The 16,242-nt window shown below is 40.8% G+C and overlaps 1 protein-coding gene across 1 annotated transcript in view; it reads right to left on the reverse strand.

The window, feature by feature from the left end:
- Positions 1–9,336: 9,336 nt before the first annotated feature.
- The window catches only part of LOC123517983, a 35,760-nt gene continuing 28,854 nt past the window's right edge, over positions 9,337–16,242 (reverse strand). Inside the window, exons 29-38 of the mRNA XM_045278485.1 lie at positions 15,951–16,077; positions 15,542–15,676; positions 15,132–15,215; positions 13,117–13,276; positions 12,195–12,332; positions 11,425–11,953; positions 10,770–10,879; positions 10,432–10,567; positions 10,145–10,225; positions 9,337–9,857 (exon numbers count right to left, since the gene is read on the reverse strand). Of these exons, the coding sequence (XP_045134420.1) occupies positions 9,606–9,857; positions 10,145–10,225; positions 10,432–10,567; positions 10,770–10,879; positions 11,425–11,953; positions 12,195–12,332; positions 13,117–13,276; positions 15,132–15,215; positions 15,542–15,676; positions 15,951–16,077 (1,752 nt within the window). The 3' untranslated portion in view covers positions 9,337–9,605. The remainder of the gene's footprint in view (positions 9,858–10,144; positions 10,226–10,431; positions 10,568–10,769; positions 10,880–11,424; positions 11,954–12,194; positions 12,333–13,116; positions 13,277–15,131; positions 15,216–15,541; positions 15,677–15,950; positions 16,078–16,242) is intronic.

Raw genomic sequence — 16,242 nt, forward strand, 5'->3', positions numbered from 1 at the left:
CTATCTCATTTTGGTTTAATAGCCCCCAGAGTGCCGTGCCTCCTGCCGCTTATAACCTTATGGTCTTTTTTTCTGTTTCTGATTAGCTTCGAGCGTGACGCAATCACGGATACCCCTGTTATATGTTAGGATTTTATTGGTTGAGCTTCCACAGGTATTTAATTGCTGGTAATGTTAGTAATGAAGACAATCCTCTCCTTTTCTCCTAATCTAAGCCTTCACCTCAAAGAGAAAAAAAATGAAAGATAGATTAAATGGCTTTCACTTTATGCGAAAGAAATTGGTGATAATATTGGCTGAAAAACGCAGGAATTTCAGAGGCATTCTTGTGATGTGATTTACGTAATCCCCCTCCTGTGATGCGGCCCTGATGCAGTTGTGACGTCATTGTAATCTTACGTAACAAGCCTCGTTTCGTGACGTCACTGCTGAACCATAGAGCACCTCCAAGGTAATGCGCCTTGGATTCTACGTTCATAAGGATCACCTCATCCCCAGCTAGAGAGGATTACGGGACTGCCTCCGACTTGTGGCCCGCTAATCACCCCTTTGACCCTTGTGTACGGGGAACTCAGTGGCCACATTCCCGTATCTGCAAGGCTAGCTTAATGCAAATCTACCTCACGTACAGCTTGGAAGACGGTGATAAATGAGAGTTATGTGCCACAGCCGCCCCCGTTCCTCGTCTCAAAGTCTGCCCACCACTATAAGCGTCTGATTTGTCTGGGGTCTGCCGCCACTGCTGTTTCTCCTCCTGCTGTTGCTGCTGTTCCTGTTTCTCTTTTTGATGTGACTTCTGCTGATGTAGTTTTTTACCGTGTGTGCGTGTGTGTGTGTGTGTGTGTGTGTGTGTGTGTGTGTGTGTGTGTGTGTGTGTGTGTGTGTGTGTGTGTGTGTGTGTGTGTGTGTGTGTGTGTGTGTGTGTGTGTGTGTGTGTGTGTGTGTGTGTGTGTGTGTGTGTGTGTGTGTGTGTGTATGATAGGTAATATGTACACATGTTTTCTCTTCAGATTGCCACATGTAAGCCGAATGACTTGCAGCATTTCTTATTTTCCGAAGTTCCTGTGGTCATGTCAAAAACATGTGCCAGTAGGCAGAATAATCTCCCTTCTTGAAAGTAGCTACACCGTGTATTGATTAAAGCACCTGACCAAAGTCTAAGAATGTAGAGATACTTTCCTGGCAGTGTTACCAATGATCTCGCTACCAAAGCATGATTGGACCTGGATGAATGAAAAGCAAAGATCGCAGTATCGCAGACGGGTTGTGGTCTCGCTGTACCGGTGGAGGGCATGTCGGAGGTGTCAGTTCTACACAAAGATCAGTCTGCTGGGTGTCCAGCAGACGACTCTGATGAATAACACAAACGCGCGCAAACACACACACACACACACACACACACACACACACACACACACACACACACACACACACACACACACACACACACACACACACACACACACACACACACACACACACACACACACACACACACACACACACACACACACACACACACACACACACACACACACACACACACACACACACACACACACACACACACACACACACACACACACACACACACACACACACACACACACACACACACACACACACACACACACACACACGGCCCGGTAGCTCAGTGGTTAGAGCGCTGGCTTCATTAGCCAGATGACCGGGGTTCGATTCGGCCGGGTGGAGATATTTGGTGTGTCTCCTCACGTGTAGCCCCTGTTCACCTAGCAGTGAGTAGGTACGGGATGTAAATCGAGGAGTTGTGACCTTGTTGTCTCGGTGTGTTGTGTGTGCCTGGTCTCAGGCCTATCCGAAGATCGGAAACAATGAGCTCTGAGCTCGTTCCGCAGGGTAACGTCTGGCTGTCTCGTCAGAGACTGCAGCAGATCACAACACACACACACACACACACACACACACACACACACACAAACACACGATGGATTGGGTAATGAAGGATATGGAGACAGGACACTATGAGACCCGCTCGAATTCTGTACTATATAACTAGGTAAATACACACACACACACACACACACACACACACACACACACAGAGTTTTGCCACTCTTTTTTATTTTCTGATTTTGTCACCTGGACTCGTGGCAATAGTTGTGCCTCAGCATGTCATCTGTGTGTGTGTGTGTGTGTGTGTGTGTGTGTGTGTGTGTGTGTGTGTGTGTGTATGTGTGTGTGTGTGTGTGTGTGTGTGTGTGTGTGTGTGTGTGTGTGTGTGTGTGTGTGTGTGTGTGTGTGTGTGTGTGTGTGTGTGTTTGTGTGTTTGTATGTGTGTGTGCGCGCGCGTGTGTGTGTGTGCTGATCTAACTGGATGACTCACTTTTCTCGTGCACTCTAAACCTCTCTTCATTCATTTAACGTGATTTATTGCTCTCTCTCTCTCTCTCTCTCTCTCTCTCTCTCTCTCTCTCTCTCTCTCTCTCTCTCTCTCTCTCTCTCTTGTTATTATTCCATTCATACCAACTGTATCTTATCGTTTTTTCATCTCTCGTTTCTTTTTTTTTTTCAATGTACCGTGGTTATTGTAATGTGCATGTTGTTTGAGTTGTTTGTCTAGAAAGCCAGTAGACATAGACTATTAGTAAAACAAAATACCTCAGGGCACAGATCCAGTTAAGTGTTGCTCTGTTGGTGAAAAAAACAATTTATTTTTAATGATGTGAGGTAAACATTATTATATTGAAAGTAAAGTCCAAAGATTTAGCAGCATGTATTTGGCAGGAACGAAAGGTAAAGCAGATACTTCAGGATTCATGCTGTCACTAATGTGGAGATAAATATTTCGTGGTAAAATCCAGTTTGAAAAAAAAAAAAAAAAAGATATTTGACTTATGTAACTCACCTTTAAAATTCATTGTGTAATTCAGTGAAATATTAACATGTGCCAAGAGGGTGATGCTTTTTCGAGGCTGTGGCGAGCGTGTAGCTTGTGCGTGAAGACTCCTACAGCTTTGTGGTCCTTTTCAACCTTGGCGAGTAATGATGACTGGCTTCCATGTTCATTATCTGTATGATTGCATTTACATTACATCAAGGAGAACCATTCCAGTTATATCGTGTTATTCATTCTTTATTCCAAGTTTATTTTATGCTTCCATACATCATTTTCTGCTCTTTATGGATATCAAAACGTGGTTCTCGTGAACGGGACGTAGTGCAGCAATAAATGTGAGCGTGCGCGCGCGTACGGGCGTCTGTTTGTGTGTGTGTGTGTGTGTGTGTGTGTGTGTGTGTGTGTGTGTGTAATTCACCACGGTATCTGCTGGTCATCCAGCCAGCTTTCCCCCATTATGGAGCGAGGTCAGAGCTCATAGACCGATCTTTGGGTATGACTGAGACCACAACACACTCTTCACACAGGGAATACGAGGCAGCAGCCCCACGAGTTACATCCCGTATCTATTTGCTGCTAGGTGAACAGGGGGATGCACATTAAAAGGCTTGCCCATTTGCCTCGCCGAGCCTAGGAATCGAACCCGGGCCTTTTCGGTTGTGAGCCGAGTGTGCTAACCACTACACTAAGCGGTATGTGTGTGTGTGTGTGTGTGTGTGTGTGTGTGTGTTGTCGTTTTCGCTTATGTTTATTCATAGAGTATGGTTGTGTCGTTTGTGTGCATGCGTGACTCAACAAGGCTATTGCTGGCACGCAGGGGCGACGATCTAGTCCCGTGTTGCCTGTAGCGATGATGTTGAGGGTGAGGGGATGGCGGTTCATGGGACATGGAGTCAAAATTGCGGTGCGTGAGCTACGATTGCCAGGTAATGGGGAGATAATTGGTATTATTCAGGATCTATTTCCCCTTTTTTTATTTTGTTTTGATCTCATTGACAGGGGCGTGAAAGCTTACCAGAGTTAAAAAGAATCTTTACGAATAACTGTGTTGTTTTGAAGCTTGCTTTTTTACAGATTCTCAGTCCATGAACAGCAAAATAACAGTGTTTGTGTGTGTGTGTGTGTGTGTGTGTGTGTGTGTGTGTGTGTGTGTGTGTGTGTGTGTGTGTGTGTGTGTGTGTGTGTGTGTGTGTGTGTGTGTGTGTGTGTGTGTGTGTGTGTGTGTGTGTGTGTGTGTGTGTGTGTGTGTGTAAGATGATTCAATGATCACGAAATTACAGTTTAGATTTGATATTACACATGCTTTATATCTTGCTTATGGTGAATGCACATAGAAATGAAATTAAAAACGTCATTACGTATTATGTTATTTCCTAAGCTATTTACATTTAATTACAAAATTGTTTATTGCAAGTGTAATTAGAGAAATTAAGTTTACTCCACTCAAGATGTTAAAAGTATTAACAAATTAAAAGCATGACGTCTCTTGCACTGCTATTATAAAAAAATGCATTGGAACGATGACATATTTATTAGTTTCCTTCTTTATCTATTTTTGTTTATCTTTTCTTACATGACAGCATTTTTTTCATTTGTGGCAGTGACAATGTGGTTAGCTTGCCACAGACGAGAAGCAGGAAGAGGAGGAGGAAAAGGAAGATAAAGAAGAAGCAGGCCTGCTAGGTTGAAAACTGTTATTAATGGGAAAAAGACAAAATTTTCTTTTATATAAAACTGATATTCAAAAGAAAGATACATAATTAGAAAATCAATTATTTCATTGGCGATGGACAAGTGATTTCATGAAAGATTGTGTTGTATGAAGTCTTAATTATGCGTACACACACACACACACACACACACACATCCGTTTCCGTGAGTCCCACTTTAAATCATGTTTTCAAACCAGTATGTATAACTAATAAAGGTATTTTGTTCGAATGAATGCTTGTGCATGTGCTTGTATGCATGTCAGTATGAAAGCATGGAAGCACACACACACACAAACACATACATACACACACATTCACTCACACACACACACACACACACACACACACACACACACACACACACACACACACACATACGCAGCACTGGGTGTAGTTCATCATGACCAATGCAACAACTGATTTAACACTGTTGATCATCCCACCGACTATAAGTGGAACAAAATCTATGCCTGTTATAAAAGTCAGATAACTTTGTCTCCACTGCACAGTATGAGGAAATGAATGTTGAAAATGTTAGATTAGCAATATAGATTTTTGTTTATCCGTATTTATACCAGGCCAGCAATAACAGACATGGCAGTCGAGACTCGGCATTCTGATAAACTTGATTATTTTCATGCCTTTATCTCTTAAATATCCAAAATCACATCCATAGTTTTTCCTATTCCTGCACCATGTTTTATACTAGGAGGCTGTTCTTGGTTCCCTGGCACAATTATGCTTCATATGGAATAGCAACTTGATCCTTGTCGTTTCTTCTCAATGTTCTACCCTATTTGATGTTGATCTGGTAATATATACACACTATAACCTAGATAGTCCTAGATAGTCCTCATAACTTTTATAGAGACCATTACATTTTTTTTCCTGTCTCTAAAACGAGTGCTCTTCACCACCATCAAAAGAAACAGCAACAGCGGCAGCCGACCTCCTCTTGCGTGTGTGTGTTTGTGTGTGTGTGTGTGTGTGTGTGTGTTTGACATCGAGACGTGGTATTGATCCAAAGTAAAGTAGAGATGAAATCAAAATAATGTGCATGGTGATCTGTTTCCATAAAGAAATTATTGTCAATCTCAGCTGTTTGTTGCATTGCTACTCTTGAAACGGTTTAAATACTTAACATCGATCTCCTTGTTAGTGATATTATCTTTGTCGCTGTTTTTTTTTTTGTCTTTGTCTTTGCAATCGTCGTCGCCATCGTCTTCTTCTTCTTCCTCCTCCTCCTCCTCTTCCTTCTTCTTCTTCTGTTTATATAGGTCACATGAAGACCTGATAAAACAAAAAGGAAAACAAACTCAGTAATTCGACGCCAGGTCAAAACTATTTCTTCCTCGTACTGATCCGTCTCATTCGTGTGGATGTCCCTGACAGTTCTTGTTGGCCGCCCACCGAGCCTGTTCAAGTGCTGAAGATGATCCGGAAAGGTTTAATTGCTGCCTGATTACTGCCACATTTCCGAGCTGCTCCAGACACGGCAATATATTAAAAGAAATGTAATGTAGAATGTATTGTTACTAGAGAGAGAGAGAGAGAGAGAGAGAGAGAGAGAGAGAGATTACATAATGCAGTGAATCTCTTTAATGTACACCTATCTCTTTGTGCTGGCCAGTCATGCACACCTGATTTCTGTAATCAACATCCCTCTCCCTCTCGTTATTTCTTGATCCCTCTACTCATGATCTGCAGGTCGGCGCTCGCTTAATGTCTGCACCATTTAAAACGTCCTTGAAAACTCTTTTCATGGCCATAGGTAGCGTGAGTTGGATTAAGAAGGAAATTAAACATCGATTGGATGCTTGTGATTCTGTCATTTGTACCTTGCGTTGTCTATCTTTTTCTTTGATTACTTTAGAACACTTGTGTGGTTCTATTTGCCGTTAAAGGAAAATAAGTTGTATTGGGTAATGTAAAAATTCAGAATTCTCTCTCTCTCTCTCTCTCTCTCTCTCTCTCTCTCTCTCTCTCTCTCTCTCTCTCTCTCTCTCTTCATGATAACATTTCGTCTACAAACACACTCGCCCATTACATAATACGATTCATGTGCACATAAATAAAGTGAATGTTTATTCTTGCATGTGTACTGAATACTTTTTAGGAATGTCCAAATGATACACCTCTAAGGAGTCACTATTTATTTATATATTTCAATTAACACTTCTGTAAGCATTATATACGTGTGTGTGTGTGTGTGTGTGTGTGTGTGTGTGTGTGTGTGTGTGTGTGTGTGTGTTTGTATGCGTGTGTGCGTATGTGTAGGTGTAGGTGGATGCGTGCGTGCATGCGTGCGTGCTCGTACTGTTTATTGGCGAGTGTGGATGTGGAGTGTACGTAATATGTATAGATATGCAACAAGTAGATTTATATGTTTTCATTCAACTTACTGATCAAACAAACTAAGTATTAACATGAAACTACAGCTGCGCCATCATGGATATGGAAAGGAAAGCTTGCTGCCTTATTTCTGATTTTTATCACTACACAGAGGTTAGTTTTCGTGGCGCAGATACTTTTGTTTTTACTTTTGTCGAATGTCCTTTTTGTGCAAACAGCTTCAGTGCAGTTTATATTGAATAACACGAAGTTTAGCTCTCCGGAAATGACACGAAGAAGCGAATATATATATATATATATATATATATATATATATATATATATATATATATATATATATATATATATATATATATATATATATATATATATATATATATATATATATATATATATATATATATATATATATATATATATATATATATATATATATATATATATATATATATATATATATATATATATATATATATATATATATATATATATATATATATATATATATATATATATATATATATATATATATATATATATATATATATATATATATATATATATATATATAAGTACAATATATAATATCATGTGATTTTATAAATATCAATTAGCTTGGTAAACAGGAGGTATTCATGTGAAAATTAATGACATTTGTTAACAAACACTTGTGTTTTTTTTTTTTTTTTACTGTTGTCAAGGCACATCAAAGTTCATCAAGTTTACAGTCAATAATTTGAAAATGAAGCACCGAAGATCCCCAATTAATCACTTACAGATGCGTAATCACTTGTAATATGGAAGCATGCGTCACACAGACTCACGTATAGACACAAATGCAAGAAAAGTCACAATCAACAAAGACATTAGCGATGCTTGTCAAGAGTTGAGCGTTTATTTTGCTTTATCGACCATCAGGCTAGAGCAATACTTGAACCACGTTTTTTGTGTTTCTGGCCGGGCACTGGCGTGGGTGCACGACTATTTGGGCACCCAGTAAACAGTCTTGTGTGGGAGGAGGCTATTGGTCTCAGGATCTTTGGTTTTTTGTAATAATGCGACAAGTTAGTGACGATGACCTCAGTGTCTCGTTGGGTAGGTTTATTCACCACCTGCTGCAGGTTAAGATCAAGAGGCAGTTTGTGCTCCGGGAAGTCCCGGAACGCGCCCAAGATAATGATGCCTGTGTCTGGCTCCCTGCTGTAGATTCCTGTCACCACCTCGAGCAAGTGGGTTATCAATGGGGCGGTGAGGGTAGAGGTGTGGGCGTGCGGGTGATACACGACGCAGAACACCATGCAGGAGACGTCCCCGGGCAGTCCACGAGAGTCTAATCGCACCCACAGCACCTCGAGGCCGGCAGGGGCTTGGATGGGCAGTTTAGTTGAGGTAATGTCATCACGCACATACAGAGCCACGTCTCCTCTGCCCACTGCCCATAGACTGTAACCTGGAACCTTGCTGTTGTCTGTGTCCTTGATTCTTCCGTTTGTCACCGCACACACGTCCACCTCTTTCTCCTCCAGTCGCTTGCTCAAATCCTCAACCTTCCCCGACATGGACTGCACGTTGGCTTGCAAGATGGTGGGGAAGGCAACGCCCCCTTCAGCGAAACCTCCTACCTTGGCCATGGCTCGCGAGACACTGGCGGTTTCTCACCCACCGACCGGAGCCACAGACGGTCAAACATCCAGCGCCGCGCTGATCAGCCCTGCGTGTCCTTATTTTAAGTCTGTGCGCTTGTATTTCATGGGCACTATTAATGTTGATTTGTTTTAGTTGTGCAGCGCCCTATTCACTTATATTATTCATGGGCTTGAAAAATATTTCGTACATCGTTTAAGGGCTGACTGGTACACGTTCTATATCCCGACCGATCTTTTCTTATTTTTCTGTCTTAATTTGTTACTAAACTTGCCGAAAGATTCTTTCAAGTCTAACAATTGTAATATAGTTTTGCATCTCGTAAAAAGACTATTACACTGACCTTGACTTACTGTTAATGTCTTTAGTCTATTTGAGAGAGAGAGAGAGAGAGAGAGAGAGAGGAATGAGCTATGGACTGCAGAGGCCCAATATTGGTAACATTCGAAGTTTGATTTTTATAACGGTTTTGAAATTAAATGAATACCATCTTCAGGCTGACACTGAGACAAAAAAAATAAATAAAGAGAACCCACTTTTCTTGATGTGAGGAAGGCAACGGCTCATCTTCTGGCCATAGGTTGGTCATCATCAAAACTCCTGAACTCCTGAACACACGCACTACTTTACCATGGAAGAGAGACAATTGATATTCAAGACTAGACATTTTTTATTATTTATTTCTGAAGCGTGTTTTTTCTGGTTTATTAGAAGCAAATGTCGAGTGTAGTGGGGAAAATATGACAAAGGTTGCTGCATCACATACAATTTATTTAAATCCAATTACTCTGACACCCATAAAAGGATCAAACTGGGCGCAGGACATCAAACGATTTATGAACGATAGTTAGTTCTTGATAACAATATTTGCGTTGATTGGTGATTAAGTTTGTTAGAAGTGCTTTCATATTGATAGTGCATGCAAGAGGAACCTGGTGCATTTCGTAAAACAAGTGGCCAAGGCAAAGTCGTTCAGTCCTCTCCGAAGCCGGTAAGACTCGTCAAGGTTACCAACAGCTTCATATGATGGTGTAATTAGCATTGAAGCCGCGTGTCCATCTCCTCACTTTTTCGTAAGCCAAGTACATTTCGCCGGTACTTGATGTAATGGGAGTAGTTACTGTCGTATAACCACATATATTACTGCTTGTGTCCAACGGATACATTCTTTCACTGTTCCCGTTAACAAGAAGCCGATCCTTTCTGCACTGTGTAGATGTAGCAATTTTCGCTTGTATACCGTCAATGCGCACTTGACTTCCAGCAGGTGCCTTTTAGAAAAAGGAAAAGCTTATATTAGTCGTGACGAGCAATACGCTAACGAAGAGTAACCTGCCCCAAGTGCAGAAGTGTGAATGAAGACCTGATCAGTCATACCCAATCAATAGGATTAGCTATAGTCGAATGGATAAGCAGATGTGTGTTAAACAAAATAGTGTCAGAAAAATACGAAGTGATGATAAAGAAAATACGTAAGACTATTGATTACTAAAGGTATGACGTAAATGAGAACACTAAGCTCACTTCACCATTGTAATTAAATGTCACTCCTACTCACCACGATCCTATACTCGCAGGCTCTTTGGTTCTTAGCAGCAGTGATGGTGCCTGTTTCACCGGCAGCTGCATGGGTGATGACCTGTAGGATGATAAAAATATCGTGCAAGTGTGTGTAAAGCCACCATAAAGCCATTATAATATATACGATATATGATCACGATACACGAATGTCACGGATTGCGATGAATCTTATATAAGCTTGTTCAGAAAATGTGAATATTTACATGTTTCCACGCTGTACAACTACCTGTAAGTAAATATACGTTACAAGATTTTGTCACTAACTTGATGACAGTCAGTACGAATAAATTTTATTGAGATGTTGAAGCCTGGAGCAGTAATTGTTTCATCTGTGGTAAAATTCATTTGGAAATTGAAAGACGGTGACGTGAACACTTTCCCAGACTTCGTACCACACAATCTGCCGGTCAAATCAAAAGGATATATATATATATATATATATATATATATATATATATATATATATATATATATATATATATATATATATATATATATATATATATAAAACATGCAAGTAATTGAGCACACACACGTACACACACAAAAAGAAAAGCAGAATAAATGAAAAAAATAAATAAATAGATAAACAAAAAACTTACGTTTTGGTTTTCTCGCCCACCATTTCTAATCTTGCTTTGTCGAGACACCTTCTTCTCCTCCTCCCTTGCAATATGAAGGTATCCAGCATCATGTACAAGCTATAATATCCCTATGGATAAAGAACGGATAAGGCATAACCATAAACATTTCATAGTATACTATACAGCTTGAAGTTCCAAAACTAGTATGTATCAAATCACGTTATTGGTTATCATGAGAGAGAGAGAGAGAGAGAGAGAGAGAGAGAGAGAGAGAGAGAGAGAGAGAGAGAGAGAGAGAGAGAGAGAGAGAGAGAGAGAGAGAGAGAGAGAGAGAATGTTATAACAACACAGAATGCTGATAATGTAAGTTGACATAATGAAATAGTAGATTATCAAATTGTATGCATCAATATGTAGATCAGATGGAAACAGATATTTGACATTTGTTTCCACGATGAAAGAAGTTAAAGCTTAATATGAACATAAGAACATTAGGGAAGCTGCCAGAAGTCATCAGGCCTATCCTTGGTGGTCACTATATGAAATACATCTACCTACCTTTTTTCTTTCCACCTCTCACCTTCATCCATATATATGTCTAGTTTTTTAAGGTTCGTTATTGAATGAGCTCTAACTTTAGTCTTGCCTTTAGAACTTTTCGGTTAATAGTTACCGGTATTACACTTCCACGTAGGGTACATGTAAAGCTGTTCGGGTAATCTGTGACCCCAAAGTTAGGAGAGCTCCAGTAATATGTTCCACTGTGGTATTCAAGTAAGCAGCTTGGAGGCATCTCTTCCGTTGTGGTAGTGGTTGGGGTGGTAGTGGAGGTTGTGAGAGTAGTGGTGGCGGTGGTAGTGGTGCTTGTGGTAGTAGTGGTGGTAGGTGTAGTGGTGGTGGTAGTGGTGGTGGTAGGTGTGGTGGTAGTGGTGGTTGTAGGAGTGGTGGTTGTGGTGGTGGTGGTAGGTGTGGTGGTTGTGGTGGTAGGCGTGGTGGTGGTAGTGGTAGGTGTTGTGGTGGTGGTTGTCGGAGTGGTGGTGGTGGTGGTGGTAGGTGTTGTGGTGGTGGTGGTGGTAGATGTGGTGGTGGTAGTGGTAGGTGTTGTGGTGGTGGTTGTCGGAGTGGTGGTGGTGGTAGTGGTAGGTGTTGTGGTGGTGGTTGTCGGAGTGGTGGTGGTAGTGGTAGGGGTGGTGCCGGTGGGTCTGTAGAAGAAATACATTAAAGGGTGTATGTTATTAATGGACAGTCAGGAACAAGCAGAAATCAAGTAAGTGCTTCAAGTCATTCATTAAAGTCTCTCTGTATTAATTATTAGCCACCCCATCCAGCTCCCATGCCATATCTCTCTCTCTCTCTCTCTCTCTCTCTCTCTCTCTCTCTCTCTCTCTCTCTCTCTCTCTCTCTCTCTCTCTCTCTCTCTCTCTCTCTCCTACTATCACCTACACGCATCCTTCTTGTGGTTCAAAGGTGAGATCAGCAGACCATCCCGAGTAGAAGTTTGTCCTCGTTCTAAAGAAAAGAACCATCTCTTGGGTAGGGGAGGTGAAGCTGGTGCCGTCAACGATGTCAGACTCGCAGTACCTACCAGAAAATTAAAGATATGAAGGTTTTTGTAATCACATTGGAAATATTCTTACGCAATATTTTGCTAGCACATAATGTTTTAGTTGACAAAATTTTCAAGAAAATATCTACTAGTCTCTCTCTCTCTCTCTCTCTCTCTCTCTCTCTCTCTCTCTCTCTCTCTCTCTCTCTCTCTCTCTCTCTCTCTCTCTCTCTCTTTCTTCTTCTTCTTCTTCTTCTTCTTCTTCTTCTTCTTCTTTTCTTGTTGTTATTTTGCTTCTTGTATTTCTTTGTGAATTTACTCTTGAAAAATTGCTCCAGGGTACAAAAGTACAAATTTATCGAATTTGAGACAATGTTTAAATTCCTCTCGTCTTTTACTTCAACCATGATATCAAAAAGGTGGTTTGGTTTATCAGCAAGTGCTCGTTTTCTATTGAGATTTATTGCTTTGTTTGCTTTGATTTGAATACACAGCAGATCTGAATCTTAGGTAAGTGTAAGCTAGTAATGTACGAAATCTCAAGGCAGATTTGCAGAGCTTGGAATTGATTCTTTGGTGAGAGAACAACATGTTATCGGAACTGTAGAATTATCGATAACTACGCTAAAGAAGTCTCTTTTTTTTAGAGTGGGAATTCAGTTCCCCAAATACATGCAGCTCTGATACAAAAGAAAATCTTGCATTGTATTGAATTAATTTCTTTTTACTAATATATTTGAATGAATAAATGAAAAAAAAAAACATTACAACTTTCTCCTCTTCCTCTTCCTCCTCCTTCTCTTCCTCCTTGATACTCACACTTCACCGTAGTCCAAGTTGTCGGTTCTTATCTCCAAGGCATCAAAATAGCAGCACAAATTTCCAGAACAATGACTATTTCTGCCGTACAACCTGAACGCAGTGAAGGTGAGCATGGGCACGTGGCACTCTGGAGCCTGGATCCACTTGACACAATTACCTGGTGGATGAAATGAAAAAGAATTTATGCATAGATTACCGCTCTTTTAGCCGAAGAGAAGAAATTGTACTTCTGCTTTCACTTTACTGGAATCAGTTAAACAGTTTGGTCAATTTGATCTGGATTTTGGGTCGTTCATAGCAATTACTCTCCCCTCTCATACCTAAGTGACCCACACCTATATGATACCATCATCTTCTGGTGCTTTCCTAGGAGGTCATAGAGCCGCGCCTTTACGCACATTCACAGCTACGTGAACTCCATTGGCCTCTCTCATGCACAAGTATTCCACTATGTTCCATTGCCGTTATTACGCTATCTATTCATCTTTGACGTGGCCTCCATAACATACTAACACTATTCACACTTAATATTACTATCTTTTTCGCCAACCTTTCACCCTCCATACTCTTCACATGTCCAAATCACCTCTCAGAAAGCATTGCTCCACCCATCCTGCCAAGTCTAGTAACACTTCCCTAATTCTCACATCCTCATTTCTGATTCTGTCCTGGTTTATTTCGTACATTCCTTTGAGAAATTCCACCTTCATTACTGACAATCTCTTCTTGTCTGGTTCTCCCATAGCCCAAGTCTCAGCACTACTATGGAATGAATGGACACTAGTTTCCATACAATACAGTACTTTTTTTATATTCTTTCTAATTGTCCTACTCTTAAATGGTCTACTCATAGTCTCTTTCACTGATGCATTTTTCACTCCAGCTCTACTATGTTACACTCTTCCACCCACCACTGCTTTGAATTTATATGTGAAAGTCTGTCCCATTACGCTCGTCACCATTCATCTTTCCACTGTCTGCCTGGGACACCTCTTTACCTTACTCTTTCCTACATTAACACTAGATTTTCTTCTACACACAATTCGGAATCCTCTCCTAGTCTAGCTGCCTTTTTTCTTTTATATGTTGTCAATACTATGTCGTTCGTAAAGACATACCGACTCACATATCATCCTTAGCCCTTAGCTCTTACCAAACCATCCTTCTATCGGTATTTTAAGATGGCCTCAGTTTAGACCCTGGTCAGGTCAAAAACCATTTGGCGAGATTCTTTCAGTGTTGCCCCTTTTCACTTATCAGTGATTAGGTACCCGGTGTAGCTCGGAAGTTGTGACCCGTTGTAAGGTAGAGAAAATACACGTGGGATGGCCTGATTATTACTGGCCTAGTCTACTTGGTCGATCTGGCGCAATCTGGCAGCTACAATATCAAACGATGTCAGACACCACTACGGGGTAGATTTAGAGTATACTGTGTATGTCAAGATGGTACGTGTGATATGTAAAATTTCATTTACAAGGCTGCCATTTAAATAGACCGATATGTTAATTTATTATTATATCATTACATCATTACACACACACACACACACACACACACACACACACACACACACACACACACACACACACACACACACACACACACACACACACACACACACACACACACACACACACACACACACACACACACACACACACACACACACACACACACACACACACACACACACACACACACACACACCCGGCCGGGTGGAGATATTTGGGTGTGTCTCCTTTCACGTGTAGCCCCTGTTCACTTAGCAGTGAGTAGGTACGGGATGTAAATCGAGTTGTGACCTTGTTGTCCCGGTGTGTGGTGTGTGCCTGGTCTCAGGCCTATCCAAAGATCGGAAATAATGAGCTCTGAGCTCGTTCCGTAGGGTAACGTCTGGCTGTCTCGTCAGAGACTGCAGCAGATCAAACAGTGAAACACACACTCACACACTTCCCCTTCACTGTAACAACAACAACAACACACACTTTCTGCTCCGAAGTATTAATTACCTTCAGGATAATTTCCAGGATGGTTAGGGGAGGTGAGGGTGCCTTCAGTAGTGACATTTTCGGTGCAGGAATTCTGTAGTGGCTCTGAAAGAAAAACAATATGGGACATTTGTCCAATACTTTTGGTAACTCTACATATCTTTAAGGAAACTGGGAACTAAGTGGGCCTTTTTTTCGATTTTTCGTTCCCCTTGGCCATTTTCCCATCTTGCATATATGCTTGTGTGTGTGTGTGTGTGTGTGTGTGTGTGTGTGTGTGTGTGTGTGTGTGTGTGTGTGTGTGTGTGTGTGTGTGTGTGTGTGTGTGTGTGTGTGTGTGTGTGTATAATAACGATGAATACACCTTTTTCTCATAGAAAATCTATATTTTGATATTTTTTTACGAACTGTGTACTGTATTGGTTACTCACCGTAGTAACTTCCAGTCTGTGTCTCACAGTAAGTTCCTATTGTACCGGTGGGACAAACACAGGCACAGTCAGCCCCGATATAACCATTGTTTTGGCAAGGATCTGGGTTTATGTTACAGTCATCAAGCCACTTGTCTGCAATAGGAATAAATAGGTTAAGGTTAGATTGTAAGACATGGGGCACTCACACTACCTCCTCTATGCTATAAATCTTTCTGTCTAAATAGATATGTGTTTTATAGTGTTTTGATAAAGAAATAGTGTACCTAGAAGCTAACTGATTTTCTTCCTGTTCTCAAACTTTTGGTTCTCATAATCTCGAGGACAGTAAGCTATCGAAACCTAAATCGTTTGATAGAGGAAGTTTAACCAAAAACCAACCACTTATATTGCGTTGCGTCAGACTCACCAATACAGTTGTACATAATGTTGGCTAAACGGATGTCCCAAAAAGAAAGTCCCTCTCGCTGCCCAATGAGTGCTTGCGCCAAACGGTCTATGGTTGCAATGGTCGTCTTGCCATTAATTGTGAATCCCTAAAGTAGACGAGATATGATGAGACAAAAAAATAACTAAAAATTGAAAATATAAAAAGAGTAGAAAGTATGAATAAGAGAAATGTTTAGGTATTGTCTCAAGTGTAGGAAAAATGCACCGAAAGTTGTAATATTGTGCCTATTGTTTATTAGATATTGTGAACC

Source organism: Portunus trituberculatus, chromosome 43, assembly GCF_017591435.1.
Source record: "Portunus trituberculatus isolate SZX2019 chromosome 43, ASM1759143v1, whole genome shotgun sequence".
NCBI classification, from domain to species: Eukaryota; Metazoa; Arthropoda; class Malacostraca; order Decapoda; family Portunidae; genus Portunus; species Portunus trituberculatus.